Below are 15,359 nucleotides of genomic sequence, written 5' to 3' on the forward strand. Positions count from 1 at the left end.
GCTCAGACTGAGCTGGCCAGATAGGCAAAGGTTAAACACCAAACAGTAAAACTTTAACAGAACTATTATACACTGGGCAAAAGAGGCTGATACCAAAAACCAATACACAAACACACACACACACACATATATGAAGACAATGGGCGGAACATTAAAAACCTCAAAAACCACATCTCGCCCTTCCCCTCCACCTCCTGGCTGTGCTCTTTTCCAAAGTGTTCTGTTCTCGACATTGCTGCACGTGCTGATCAATGTGGCCTGACAAATTTGAAATCCAACAGCTGTTCGCACCTTGGTGTCAAATCCTGCACGGCTGGCTGGAATGTGTTTGGCTTCGGAATGGTGGGGCAGCGGCCGTTGGGCCTGGCATGCGCAGTTCTTCAAAGTGCTTTGCCGCCTGCACCAATCCCAACGGTCCTCCCAGTGGAAGGAGGGCAGTGCGCCCAGGCCGCTCACGACACCTTCCTTCAGCGAGCTGACCTGGCTGGAAGGGCGAAAGAAGGTGCCGCTGCCAGAACCTCCCACCCCTCGTGGGCTGCGAAGACACGATGAGCTCCTTCAACTTCAGCTTTGCCATCACAGGCCCCACCCGCCCGGCCTACCGCATTTCCAAGCGCGATTTAGGAGACAGCGCGTTGGACCACCAGCTCCATGATGGGGAACTGTTTTATGGCACGTATCACATCATCCGTAAGAACCGGCCGACCACCCTACTGCTGGTGTTTCTCACCTTTTCCTTAGGAGGTAGGAGGTCTTTAACTGCTTCCTGCCGAAGAGCTCGGCCTCCTTCCAAAAACTGCGCCTTTAGAGTTTTTTGTTTTTTCCCCTGCTTGGGGTACCAGAATGTGTGCAGTGTACCCTTTTCCTGTGATGTTTCATAATGCTGATGACTGGGTGGGGGCAATGTGGGAGTGAGGATTAGGGACGCTTGCCCTAAATATGGCCTGAAACATGAAGGAGGGCTTTCTGTTTTTATTTATTGGCAATATTTATATGCTCCTTTGATTTGAAACAAGTCCAGAAGCTGTTTAAAAAAGAATAAAAACAAACAAACCACACACAAACACACACAAACGTGTCATGAGTTTGGCACAAAGACACCTTATGGCTGGGGAAAAGGCAAAGCAAATATGTGTTCTCAATAAATGCCAGGGAGAGCAATCCTATAGTCTCTAGAAAGTAGTGTGTGTGTGGGGGGGGGGGAGATATAGGATAGTTCCTGGATCCAAGGTTGGAGAGCACTCTGGCACCAGCTGCTACTCAGAGGTTGCAGAGATGATCTCAGAAGGAAGGGGATGTTCCCAGAGGAGGGGACTGGAGAGGCCAGTTTACAAGGACTCTTCTAGCTCCCCTAGCCTCTTTCCCGATACCTTGCCGGGCGGCCTTTCTAGCTGAAATGTAGAGTGGGAGGAGGCCGGAAGTGAAGATCTCCACCATTCCTCTTGCTCTGCATTGGATGGCTGTAAGTTCGGAGGCTGGTCTTCGTTTGGGAAGCCTCAGCCTGGCCTGCCTGGCATGTTCTCGCTCCCCTCTCCCTCTTTGCTCTTGTGCACAGTGACTCCTTCCTATCCTTCCTAACCTTCCTACCCTGCCCCACCTCTTTCTAAAACAAACCACAATTAATCACCATGACAACGAGGCCTCGAAGGCCCAGGAACTGGTTTAGAAGCGGATTAACCGCTGGTCCCCACTGCCTTCTTGGCCATCCCAGAATGCAAGCACTTACAATAGGAGTCAAAGAACCGGGATGGCAAGTTCCTTGTTTGGGGGAGCCGCTTCCCCCTCTCTGCCGCCACTAGTTCTTTCCTTTTACTTTGTGCATTTTAGGGGTAAATGCATTAGGGTTTTGTTGATGCTGTCTGACCATACTATTATTATATTTATTTATTTATTTATTTATTTGTATCCTGCCTTTTGCCCAATACTGGGCCTCAAGGTGGCCTTACAAAATTTAATACTAAGTACATATAACTTATAGCATTAACATCAGTAAGTTATGTTAAAAAGTGAGTTTGTATTATGCATACGAATTATCATTGAATTGTCTTATCTTCAACACTTAAATCAAAATGTTATTTATTTATCATGTGGACTCTATCTTGAAATTGTGTAAAACTAGTGTTGATTATATGTGTAATAGTAATATTTTTTCCCCAGCTATGTTACGAACTGTTTTGAAAGAAACAAAAATACCTATTCTTGTAATTATATTTACCTTCGGACTTACCCTTGGAATAATAGCCCATTTTTCATATCAGGTACTATATAAATAACTTGTTATTATTATTTTTTAAAGGGAGGAAATACATTTCTTCTGTTTTATGTGTTGAAAATTGGGGTGAAAATACAGTAGGTTAGGTAGTTGACAAGAGGAGAGGATATACTAAATCCTTTTGCTCTGCCTGTAACAGGTCCCTGTAAAAAATGCTTGCATATTGCTTGCAGATGGTCTCTCTAGGATGGCTTTGTGGCTTTGATGGAACCCCTTTCAAGCTGCTTTTTTGAAGATGACTTTCAGAGAGACCCAGTTGATGCTATTGCTGCAAGGCTACTCAGCTTGGGAATTTAACAAATTGAAATGGTTGTTATGCATAGAGGTGTAAAGTTTCTGGAAATGTTGAGGCCATGGAAAACATCCATTTTTTTGTGGTGGTGGTTTTTTAATGGAAATTTTGGGGAAATAAGCAATACTTTTTTTTATTGCTCTTTACAGATCTAACATTACTTTGCTGCTTTAAGACATTCTTTCCCAATGTATTCCCTTCAGATATTTTGGACCAGTTCCCATCAGCCTCAGGCAGTATCTCTGTAGTCCAAACTGTCTGGAGAGGACTGCTTTAGGAACATAAAGCAGTCTTTCTGTTCCTGAAGTTATTTTATGTATATCTTTGTTTGTTACTTTCTGACCAGAAATCCTGGCACTGTAGCCCTGAATTTAGCACTGCTCCAGTAGCAACCACACCATGGCTGTTGTGATAGAAGGATTTTATTTTCAAATAGGGGTTTGGGAAGAATTAAGCAAAACAACAATACAAGCATGCATAGCATAGGAAATCTACTAACCTTAAAACAATAAAGGGCTTTGCTAGACCTACCTGTTAATCCGGTGGGGAATAGGGGTGAGCCCGCACTGCAGCTAGCGCGGGCCGTCACCCCAGTCTACACGTGACACGTGATGGGGTAAGGGAAAGCCCCACTGTGTCGTCCATTTTTAAAAAAACTTAAAGGGGCCATGTGCGTAGGAGCACACCAACGACGAGGTAGGTCTTTAAAAAAAAAGGGTTCCCTGCTCACCCTTGCCCCCGATTCTCCCCCCCGCAATGTCCGATGCCCCCCTGCCCGCCCGCTACGTCCAATCCCCTGCCCACCCCCCGCTCGCCATGTCCGATGCCCCCCTGCCCGCCAGCCACGTCCAATCACCTGCCCACCCCCCGCTCACCATGTCCGATGCCCTCTCCGCCCCCCTCTGGCCGCGATCTCTGATCCCCTCCTGGCCGCACTTAAAGAGCAAGAGGTGACTCTAAGACACCTCCTCCAGACCCCTTAACAGAAAAGGGGTTTTGGCATTTCGGCAAGGCCCGTGTCCAAACAGGGTAGCACTCCAGCGATAACACTTCATCCTGAGTGACCCTACTGGAAACCTCACCCCCACTTCCTTCAGGTTCACACAGAGAGCTACCACCCTCTCTCCTTGTCAATTAAATCTTATCTATAAACTACAAGAGTCACTGCAGTGCTGAAACTAGGCCCTGACAGTTTGCTCATAAAATTACCATTATATTTTAAAACTTTCAAAAGTAATCTCAGTAAATTTGGAAATTGTCTAAATAGATTAGAACTACATTAAATGAGTGCTACAGCATCACAACAGAGGTCTTCTATAAAAAAAAACTGTCAAGAACGCACATTTACTGTCAAAAATGCACAGTGGTGACTCTATGCACACGTTGGGAAACTAAGCAGAAATATCTTATCAGCAAAATATACTTTAGATAAATAATTCTAATAAGGAAATAAATAGCTATGCTGGGAATCTTACAGAGAGAAATAAAAACATTTTCCCCATGGCTTCATTATACCCAGACATTTTACATCTCTAGTCTTTCAGTGAAAGTGTTTTTATTACATAGAATAAAGAGAGATCATTTTGTGGTAACAACATATAATTACTTTGTCTTAAATTCTAAAAGAAGATATTTCAGAATCCAATGCTGTTCAACTTTTCAGTTCCCCCCCCCCCCCGAGCTTCACATCTCTAGTTATTCAGCTGATAGTCAATACCAGTTTCTTCCCCCTCGAAGGAGAATGATTTAGGGAATAAAGTATATACTAAAGTTAGGAGGGTGAGAAATAGGTACTAGATCCATTCTCTCAAAGCCTGTGTTAATTCTCCATGCCGAACTTTTGGGAAATCTTGGTTGCTTGAAGTTGGTGCAGTAACTGACCTCTACCCTCCAACAGTGTGCAGGGAATTAAATTAAGCCGTAGTGAATAGCTTAGCAGCCCCCGCTCCCCTGCCCCAACCTAATGCCTGACTATATTGATCCCCAGTGTATGCACTTCAGCCTTTGAAGATGAAGCTGGTTGAAGTCAGTATTGACGTGCTAGCTAGTTTATGTGTAGGGAAGCTTTGGTGGTCGGTGATAAGTGGGAATGTCTCTGTCCCCATCTCCACCCCAGTATTTTTGGCAAAACTTACAAGGTCTGTACCATCGGGGTCATTTCTGTTACCTCAGTTGTCAACATATTGGCTTTGAGCTCTGAATGAATATATAGTCTGAAAAGCAATTTATGAAGTGTGGGTTGTAGATTGGTAGTGATCGACAGAATATTTCTTGGCCATATGATATTTCTGGACATGTGAGTCCAAGGAAAGAAGGGAGGAATGGATGCCAGCTAGGCCTCCAGCAAGAACTCTTTGTCATCACCAGCAGATAAGTGGGGAGGGCAGAAAAGGAAAGAGGGCAGCCAAGGAGGATACAAGGGCTCGTAGAAAAAGCAATGGTGGGGAGGGGTGGGTCTCTGGATTCCGTCATATTGCTGATCACATAATCAGCTGATGATGAAATCTAAAGTTTGGAATTAAGCTTGGGAATTACTGAGTTAATTTCTCATTTTAAAAAAAGGAAAGAAAATTGCTTGGTTTGTTGAACCCAGTTCCAAGTTGAGCCAAATCATTACTCTGTCCTGCATGTTCCAGATATTTAAAAGATTTTAGCTGTTTCAAAAATTTATAGACTGATTGCCCCATCAGATGGCATTAGAAGCTGCTGCACAAAGATAAAGTTTCAGAATCGAGCATCCCACCTGGCATTGTGTCCAACCCAGGGATCCAACCCTGCCCTCTTTGCCTTTCCTATCATATGGAGGCCAAAGAAGAACAGGTGCCCCTTTTCTACTCCATTTGATTGTGTTTGGAAGGGAAAGAAAAATGGAATATTTTATAGTATAAATTATTCTTGGTTAACAATAGCTTCTCATTTATATTGCCAGTTACCTTTTGTGAAGAACATTGCAGATATAGATCCTGTACTTTTTCTTCATTTGTTTACACCAATTATAATATTTACAGCTTCATTTGAAATGGATTTTTATATATTTCGAAAATCTTTTTGGCAGGTAAGATGTATAATTCTCACTTTCTTGTTTATAAGCATATTATCTTTAAACATAACTTGCTCATTGTTCAGAAATGTGTATAACCAAACCCTGAAACTGCCATTTTGGAGAAGGACATCTGATAAATCCAGTCTGCACAGAAAAAGTTCAGAAGTTTCAGATTAGAAAAGATCCTCCCCACGCCCCCACCCCAGGGTACTGATCAGAGGAGCTCTGAACAGCTACATTATAGCATAGCTAGATGGTACCTTTCTCCTGCTAGGATCTCATATTCATCACTGTTCTGCTGCTTAGCTAGTGCCCTTGCTGAATATACTAACCATCTGGCTAATTTGTTTTACAGAGAATAAAATTAAATAACTCCCTGTATGTTGCTCTGAGTACTTGGAGGAAGAATGAGATACAAATGCAACAATTGTAATAAATGTCCACATAAATAAATCAGAGATATTATAAAGAGTGATTCTTTGTAGTCTCTGTGCACTCCCTCATAGGTTTCTGTGCCTGTGCAGAGCTCAAATTGGAAACTCTATAGGCTTCCCCCCCTTTTCAGTACACATTCAAGTGGGTGTATCTTCCATCTTCCTGCTCAGTTGTCTTTTCACTTTCACAGCAAGAGCATCAGGAACTTTGCTCAGTCTAGACTAAAAAAAACCCTCCATTGTAGGCTAAAAAAATAATAATAATCTCCACATTTTTTCTTTCACTTTTTTCTTTATGTATTCACTTTTTCTACCCTCTCTGTCTTTCTCACTACATATTTGTGGTTTTGGTTTGTTTTTTGGTCTTTTCCTTAGCACTTCCAGTTTGGTCTTCTGAGTGGCCTGTTTGAGCTATGGCTCAAAAGGTGGCTTTTTTCCTCAAGTGCTCTTTGGCAGTAAGTTGCCACAAATGGATGGCCACTCCCTCTACCTACTTTGTTTGTTTGATTCTGTCAAACCTTTACTAGACAGGTGAGAAGAAAAAGAATATATTTCCTTCATGCTCTCCTCTGCCAGAAGGCTCTTCAGGTGGCAGATTCAAACAAATTAGCTTTACCTTGGCCTCCTATTCTCTGTTCAAGTACCTGTCCACCAATATCTTAATGGTTGAGCCAACATGCCACCTGTGGGGGAGTTGGCAGTGTTTCTTCAGAGATTGCATTGAGCAATGAAGGCTTCTGCGACTTTCTGCCTTGCTGCTAGGCTTTGTATAGGCTCACTTCCCCAGAGCTCTGACTATGACCTTAACTCCTGGGTTTAAGCTTTCAAGTATGTTTGCCTTGAAGCTATATAAAGGTTTTGGATATATACCTAAGAATTAAAAGGACAAGTCAGTGGAGATCATCACATCAGTATTAAAGCAAATCTGGACCAAAACAGTTTTTGGAACTGACCCCATCTGGGAATCTTTCTGTATCAAGATTGACACTTCTCTCTCTTCCCATACTGATCTTGGATAAGTTTGCCACAATGTACCCATAGATTCCTCCAGTGGGAGAGACACAGCCTGGCCTGTTACTCAATACTGACCAGTTCCATTAAAGGGAGAGGTCATTAAACTTATGCTTGGAGATCCATGTCCACCCATTCAGGTGCATGATGTCCATCCAGGTTTTTATTCATGGTATTGTTCCCCTGAGCCATAGCTAATAGACATTAATTGAGCTCTGCACAGACACACAACCTGAGCACTTGAAGAACAGCAGTTCTTGTAAACAACCTATTCATCTTGTCTCAGGTAAGTATAACTGCTTTATATGATGAGCTATTGTAGAGTTGCAAGCAGCCAAAGGAAGAAGGGAATCCCTGTCTTTGATAGTCTGGATTTGTGTTTTCTTATTGCTTATTGATATAAGCATATCATTCTTATATTCTCTACAGTTCCCTTAATGTGAGCTGATTGAATGTTGTCTCATACCTATCACTGCCATTAAACCTAGAGTCCTACACATTTTAGTTTAAGATAATTGTATCTCACAAATGATTTTTAGATAATGTAAATAATTGTGAATATTTTAATTCCAAGTATACATTACATTGTTTTTACAGGTGTTAATTCTTGCAGTTCCTGGGTTTTTAATGAACTGTGCTTTTCTTGGATGGTTAACCTACAAAATTAATAAGTATAATTGGTCCTGGGATGATAGCATGTTGTTTGGAATAATTCTTAGCACAACAGATCCAGTCCTCTCTGTGGCTTCTGTAAGAAACATTGGTGGGTAAGATTCTACACTGTTGTTGTTTTATAGTATAATACTATAGAATTTGTAGCATATTGTTTACAGATTAGCTTCACAGAGTTTGATTAATTGGTAATGAATTGTAATAAAAAGATAAAGAGACATAGACATCTTAGGGATATGACCAAGAATGACTCCCCAATATTAAATCAAATCTGAGTTAATGAGGTCTGAGTTAGAAGTCAGTTAGCTGTCATTTTTCAGCCGTGTCTACCTTTGTGGCAGCATGTTATCATGGTTGTTCAGGACATATATCTCTATAAACATCTGAAAATGGAGGACTTGTGCATCCTTATCTATACTACTCAGGCAATGCTAGTTATGTGAAGCTATGCGTGCCCTCTGTGAAAATAAAGATCAACTATAAATCATTGTTGGACTGTGAAATATAGGTAGTAGTAGTATTTAGCGCTAGATCCTGAAACAGCTGAAGTCGCTCACCCTTTGCTATATGCAGACCGCATCTCAGTAGTGCTTTTTAGTGGGACGATGACAGCAACTGTGGGAACTTTATAATGGCCTCATTACTATATACAGAGACTTACTCTGAGGTGCTAATGAGATGTGCATGGAGAAAAACAGGGGTTTGCTTTTCATTGTTGCTTTTGAGAACATCATACATGAAAAATAGAAATGCATCCAAATTGTGAGAAATCCCCACAGGTAAGTCATCTATCTTTCCAATTGTTAAGTGTAAAAACTAAAACGGTTTACTTTGCCATGTTTCTTTCTTTGTCTCTGTTTTCAGGCCTTTCAAAAATAGTTATCAACTTAATTAAAGGCGAGTCTTTGTTTAATGATGCTACCACAGTAATTATTTTTGAGTTATATAGGGATCTTATAAATCGTAGTCATCAAGAAATAGGTAAGTCAATTGTTTCCTGTAATGTTTACTTAAATAAAACTACTAAATACTAATTTGTATTATGCTGTGAGCCTGATTTTTAAACTGTTAAAGCTAGGTTAAATAAGTTATTGCATTCATATTCCGCCTTTATTCCTCCAAGGCGGCATACATAACCCTCCTCCTCTCCATTTTATCCTCACAACAACAACCCTGTGAGGTGGGTTAGGCTGAGAGTCTGTGACTGGCCCAAAGTCACCCAGTGGGTTTCCATGACCTAGTGGGGACTAGAACCCAGATCTCCCGACTCCCAGTCCAGCACTCTAGCCACTACACCACACTGGCTCTCACACCACACTGGCTCTAATACAGACTAATGCTTCTGAAGAAGAAATACAATGAAAATATATTTTCCTAACATTGGGAGATTAGGATATATGAGGTCTTCAGATGTCTAGGCATAGATTGTAGTCCAACAGCTACAATATGGGTCAGGTAAAAGTACTGTGTAGCTGGAGGCTTCTTGAAAGTTTCTGTAGCATTTATCTTTTTTCCACTAAAGTTCTTGGGGCACTCTTTCCATTTCACTCAGACATCTCTCTCTCTCATACACTTTCTAAGGATCATCACTTGAAAATAATTAATTATAGCTTTGACACTACCAAGCTTGCCTAATACTGAATTTTAAATTGGCATACAATCATTTTTACTAATGAACTTGAGAAATGGAAAATTTTCTGCCCCACATCATGTTTGTTTTCCTCTAGAGCTATATTTTGTTATTGTTATTGTAGGCTTGCAAATTGTCACTAATCTAGTTGGTTGCCTTCAGACGGCCCTTTCCAAAAGAAGGCCCAGTCTCCTCATTTGCACAACCAGTCGCAAATGATTAGACTCTCCCAAGAGTTAGTCCAGTGGGCGCACCTCACTTTACAAAATAGGTTTTTTTCTTAACAGTAGCTCCCTGAATTGAATCATGTCCATAGTGCTAGTGGTTAATCCTTTCCTCCATACTTGTTACCCCTTTGTCCATTAGCTACAAGCACCTTCAGGGGTTATTTAAATTTGAGAAATTACATAATGGGAAAAGATTAAATTCCCCAGTGCTGCAACTATGATCCAATCCCCCTTGCTTCTTATACGTTTTTTTTAAAAAAGATGTCAAGAGATCTGATTTTGGATCATGGATCTCATATGTCATGAGTAATTTGACTGTTAAAACATCTTTTAATTTAGTACACGTCTGCTATTTTGTTACACAACATGCCCCATACATTTTGGCATAGCTATAAAGAAGGTTTAGAGCACAGGCAGAAGAGCTTTTATTAAACCTCACTCATGGTGTTCCTTATTAAGTCTGTTTCTGGATAAACTAAAAAAACCACATTGTGTGGGCAGTGCTTAACTGGGTCTGGTTGGGGAAAGGATGAGAACAAACAGGCATAGCTGGGATAACAAATTGGCCACAATGTTATTGACTCAGTTGAATAGGCTTGGCTGCATAGGGCATGGATACTGTAATTGGCCTACCTGCCTGCTGACTGATTTCCCTTCCTGGCCCACATGCCAGGAGCACTGGTGGTGAATGTGATGGGCCAGGGTCAGCACCTGCAATCCTGGAGCTGCATGGGAGGTCTGCCTTTGGGAGCCTCAGGTTGGACTGAGGGCAGAACAAAACAGAGATCTCGTTTTGCTGGGTCCGCCCCTTTGATCCACCCCATCATTGGCTCAGCAGTCCCCTCCTGGGAAGGCGATGCTGCCGCTGGGGCTGTGCTGCTCCACCTTTGCTGCCCAAATAGAAATTGTCCATCAGTGTAAATCTGCAGGGCTTTTCGGTCTAAACTCTTTGTACCAATGAACTCAGAACAGTGTTTTTATGAAAAGCAGACAGTTCAGTTGAAACTTACTAGACTTTTTTCAAACAAAATTGTACCTTTTTATTATGTGAAAGGCCACCGAGCGCTACGTCAGTTTAAATTGCTTTTCCATATACTATACTCAAAGCGGTTTACCACAAACTGACAAAGGCATACCAATTCATAAAAATCAGAGATAATTAGTCCACAACAGGGCTAGGCAAGCTTTGTGGGTCAATGGACACATTTGGCAATTGTAGAAACTGTCTTGGGCATCCCCCCAAAATGGGCATGCTGCAGATGAAAGCGTTGGTCTGCAGCCACCTGCCATCTTCATTTCTGCATGTGGCCCAGAGGCATTCATTAGAAAAGAAGATGGGAGCAGTTAGTGGTTTTCACTTAGCTTTGTAGCAATCGCAGCTGTCAGTAATAGACTATGTTGTTTTTAAAAAAGAAAAGAACGAAAGATACTGGGGGAGGTAGGACACCTTGGCGGGCTCCGAGAAAGGTCTGAGGGCTCACAAATGTCTGCAGGTGTCACAGTGCCTATCCTTGTTTACAATATCTCAATGAACAGATTACAACATTTGTAATAATACAACATAAATTAAAATAAAAGATAAACCATAAAACGATTATTCAAAATATACAGTTTACAATTAGTAGACCATAACAACAATCCCCCTGCAAAAGGTAGCACTTGGGGTACAGACATCTGGGGTTCCGGTTTTGTCCTCCAGGGTTCTCTAGATCTCCATTCCCTCTTCCTCAAATAGCAGTTTTCCAGCACCACTGCTGGAACTGGCTTTATGGGTATGTGTGGAACCCCCATCACATCATGCCTCCAACTCTCAACCTGCTGAGCTTATACAGAGGGATATCAGTTCAATTTGCTATGCAATAGTAGCCGTAATTGTATGGGAATTAACGACTGTAATACAAACTGGAAATAATTGCTTCTTTTTCCTTTTACAGTTAAAGAGATTTTAATAAAATTGATTTTAAAATTCTTTGCAAGTGCTGCGTTTGGATTTTTGAGTTCAAGATTTGTTATTTTCTGGTTGCAACACATTTTCAATGATGGAGTTATTGAAGTAGTTTTGAGCTTCTCAATGGCATACATAGTTTTCTTCTTGGGTAAGTTGACCATACTATCTCTACCAAATGCAATGCTTAATGTTTAACTTTTAAAGTAGACACGTCTAATCATGAATAAAAACATGTAATAGTAATTTGAATGTCTATTTTTTTTCTTTCTGACTTTAGCTGAATGGCTTGGGATGTCTGGAGTTATAGCTCTTTGTATTCTGGGTCTTGTTTTAGATTCCGTAAGCTTTAGCCCAGGAATGGATGTGTTTCTTTATAAGTAAGTGTTAATGACTTAAATTTCTGTATGCACCAATTTGAAAACATTTGTGCTAGCTAGTTTCTCCCTTTTACATGTCATGTAAGGAACTTAAACCTATAAGTTTGACATGATTTTAGAAGATTGATAAGATGAATTCCAGTTCTTCATAATATAGAATATTCTGAGTATAGAATTTCATTTGTAATGTTTTGTCCATCTCCAGTTCCGATTTTTTTAAATGTATTTCCAGCCCAAATATATTGTTGACCAAACATTCAAAGGTGAAAATGTTCAGAGTAGAAACCTTTGTAGGACATTTATTTTGGTGGAAGACGGGGGGGTGCAGAGAGAAAAACTCTTATACCTAAGCTGTCACTTGACACATAATTGTAACACTTTTACACATCACATGGTTTAACATGTGCTTTAATATGCTTTTTCTTAAACAGGTTCTGGTCAATGTTGACATTTTTGGCTCACATAATGATATACCTTATAATGGGAATTGTTATAGCTCAAAAAACATTTCCATATGTAAATGCTCGTGCATTTTTTTATATTATAACAATCTACCTTTCATTGAACCTTGTACGGTAAGAACTGTTTATTTATTTATGTATTTATTATCATGCTTTTATCCCGCCCTTTAGCCAAAACATGCCCTCATCTTTCATCTAATGAGGTGATTTTGAAATCAGGCTGTGTAACAACATACAGATTAATCACAAGTAGTGCATAAAGTACTGATGCATAAAGTAGCTCCATGCCATTTCAAAATCACCTCATTAGATGAAACATGAGGGCATGTATTTAAAAGCTACCAATTTGTCAAAAGAACTTGAATGTAGTAGGCTCCTGTTTAGCCTTTTTAAAAAAGAAGCAACAGAGTAATGGCTAAGATGAATCCAAAATATCTATCTGTAGTGTGTGTGTGTGTGTGTGTGTGTGTGTGTGTGTGTGTGTGTATATATATATATATATATATATATATATATATATATATTAAATTCCATTATACCACTGAGGAAGACCCAAATTGGGTCGAAACGTGTTTGGTTTGGTTTTAAAGTTTTTATTTGAGGGTATATATGATATTACACAGTTAGGATTTATTTGAGATATACAGATCATTTTTGGTCCATATTTCTTCGATTGTAAGATGCCATCAATTGTAAGACGCACACAAATTTCAGTACCACCACCACCACCAAAAACCCTAAGACACACCTGCGATTCTAAGACGCAGCCTATTTTTAGAGATGTTTATATAAGAAAAAAAGTGTGTCTTAGAATTGAAGAAACAGGGTGGTATATTAAAGACTTTTTAAGCATTTCACTCACTTGTACCAGATTATTGATAGCGGAACAATGAGAAGTTTTCCCACCCCTTTCTTTCCAGTTCACTGTCTTAGCCATAAGGGGTCAGGCCAGATCTCTTGATTTATCAAAGAATTGTCAACTTTTATTTTAATGTTAATTTTTATGTTGGTCATCTCTGCTGGGAGTCCCCACATGCTCTCCCAAACAATTGCAAGGGAGCCACGCCTATTAGTGGTGGTGACACTGAACTTCATAATTGCCCAGTTTGTAGTATTTATGTATTTATTTTTTATTTAAGCATTTTTATCCTACCCTTCAGCCAAAAAAGGCTCTCGCGGCGGCTTACAAAAATATTTCTTGACAGTCCCTGCCCACAGGCTTGCAATCTAAAAAACATGACACAAAAGGAAAGGGGATGGGGAGGGAGGAGGAGGAAAAGCAAAGCAAATTCAGGCACTACATTCTTAGTATGATTTGGTATGATTATAAAACACATCTGTATTTCAAACCCCCAGCCCCCAGCCCATCACACAATTTCTCCTTGGTTTAGATTGCTGTATAGGCTAGACAAATATTTTCCCTACTCATACATCTGGCTGCTCCTGCTTCTGCAAGCAAAGGATCTCGGAGGAGGTGTTCATTCTCTCAGGCCCCCCCTCCCTTCCTGCTGCTTGGAACACTGTTACGCCAGTATTCCAGGAGCCAGGCATTCTGGGGCAATGTAGTTTTCCCAGAGTGCCTGATTTCCTTTGTATGTCAGGTGTCCTGGAAACTATATTTCTCATAATTTCCGGGGCAACTGACATCCATTTTAAAGATGTGAAGTGCCTTAGGAAAATTAATTTTCCCAGGGACTTGGTAGACGCTGCTCTAGCAAAATTCTAAGCATTAGGGAAGGGAGGAAAGAATGCATGAGCAAGAGGAAGAACTGTCCCTCACTGCTGTTGCTACCACTTGCGGCAGCATCGACCAATACAGCAGCAACCAGGAAAGGAGGTTTTGGGTCTGAATTGATCTCAGAGTTGATTTGGAATTAACCAAGCTATTTTCTGATATATTATGAAGTAGCTTGATTGGCTGAGCCCAATTTTGATTCTAACTAGGGATGTGGATTTTCTCACTTGTGAACCTCTTAAGCATTCTAATATTTGCAGAAAAGGCATTGTGGATACTTCAGAAAAGGCATTGTGGATACTTCTATGTCCATATGGCCAACATTTTGTGCACAGATTGTACATATTAGTCTTTGCACTGAGTCCCATCAGCCTAACCATCTACCTAATCTCTCACGGAGATTGAATTTGTAGGAGGCAGTCAGAAGATGTGCTAGTTACTTCTTAAAGAGCAGAAAGCTTGGCTATTTAAAAATCTTACAAACTTTGCAGCATCTTCAAAACTGTCAGCCTTTAGAAGGTGCCAGCCCCTATACACCGCTACCGGGGCCCAATACCTGATAAAGACACCGATGGAACTAGTAATATGTGTTGCTGAATACTTTACAAATCAAAAATGCTAGAATTTACACATTGTCATTTCTTAACGTAAAATAATGTTCTAAATATAAAGGGTGGTTTGGATCAGGTGTAATGTAGGTTGGAACTTGATATTTTTAAAGTAAACTTATTCCCTTAGTAAAAGTCAAAGCAGAGGATTTTTTTACATTCATAATTCATGTCAATTCTGTTCAAATTTACATATTTCCAAACTAAAAAAAGAATGAACATCTCCAGAAGTCTGAAATTGGGCAAATACAATAATCAATACAAAGGAAGGCTATATATTTATTTGTAGACTTATATACTGTTTTTTGACTGGAGTCTGCAGACATTTATAAAATGCAATGGCTACATTAAACCATACATTTAAAACAAAACTAGCCCAAGTGGAGCATAAGTAAGCATTGGATCTTCTCACTTTGCCTCCATCCCCCTCCTGGATTCTCTGCCATAGAGGAACTGGTATTAGATGTCCTGTGGTAAGGAGGAAAAAGGCCAACAGGAGCCTGATGTTCTATCCACCTGCCTCTCTGTATAACTTAGAAGAGGGATATGCACTTATCCTGAGTACATGGTCTGATTTGGAGTTTTAACGCCTATATAGTTATGTGAATTTTTAAGATACTTTAATAACATTTATTTATATATTTATTTC

General features: G+C 40.3%; 1 protein-coding gene across 1 annotated transcript in view; it reads left to right on the top strand.

Annotated features, from left to right (window-relative positions):
- Positions 1–548: 548 nt before the first annotated feature.
- Positions 549–15,359, top strand: part of LOC134393371 (sodium/hydrogen exchanger 10-like) — a 55,908-nt gene continuing 41,097 nt past the window's right edge. Inside the window, exons 1-8 of the mRNA XM_063118399.1 lie at positions 549–744; positions 2,158–2,258; positions 5,494–5,619; positions 7,650–7,815; positions 8,589–8,705; positions 11,516–11,677; positions 11,807–11,906; positions 12,338–12,481. Of these exons, the coding sequence (XP_062974469.1) occupies positions 549–744; positions 2,158–2,258; positions 5,494–5,619; positions 7,650–7,815; positions 8,589–8,705; positions 11,516–11,677; positions 11,807–11,906; positions 12,338–12,481 (1,112 nt within the window). The remainder of the gene's footprint in view (positions 745–2,157; positions 2,259–5,493; positions 5,620–7,649; positions 7,816–8,588; positions 8,706–11,515; positions 11,678–11,806; positions 11,907–12,337; positions 12,482–15,359) is intronic.

Source organism: Elgaria multicarinata, chromosome 2 (assembly GCF_023053635.1).
Source record: "Elgaria multicarinata webbii isolate HBS135686 ecotype San Diego chromosome 2, rElgMul1.1.pri, whole genome shotgun sequence".
Lineage (NCBI taxonomy): Eukaryota > Metazoa > Chordata > Lepidosauria > Squamata > Anguidae > Elgaria > Elgaria multicarinata.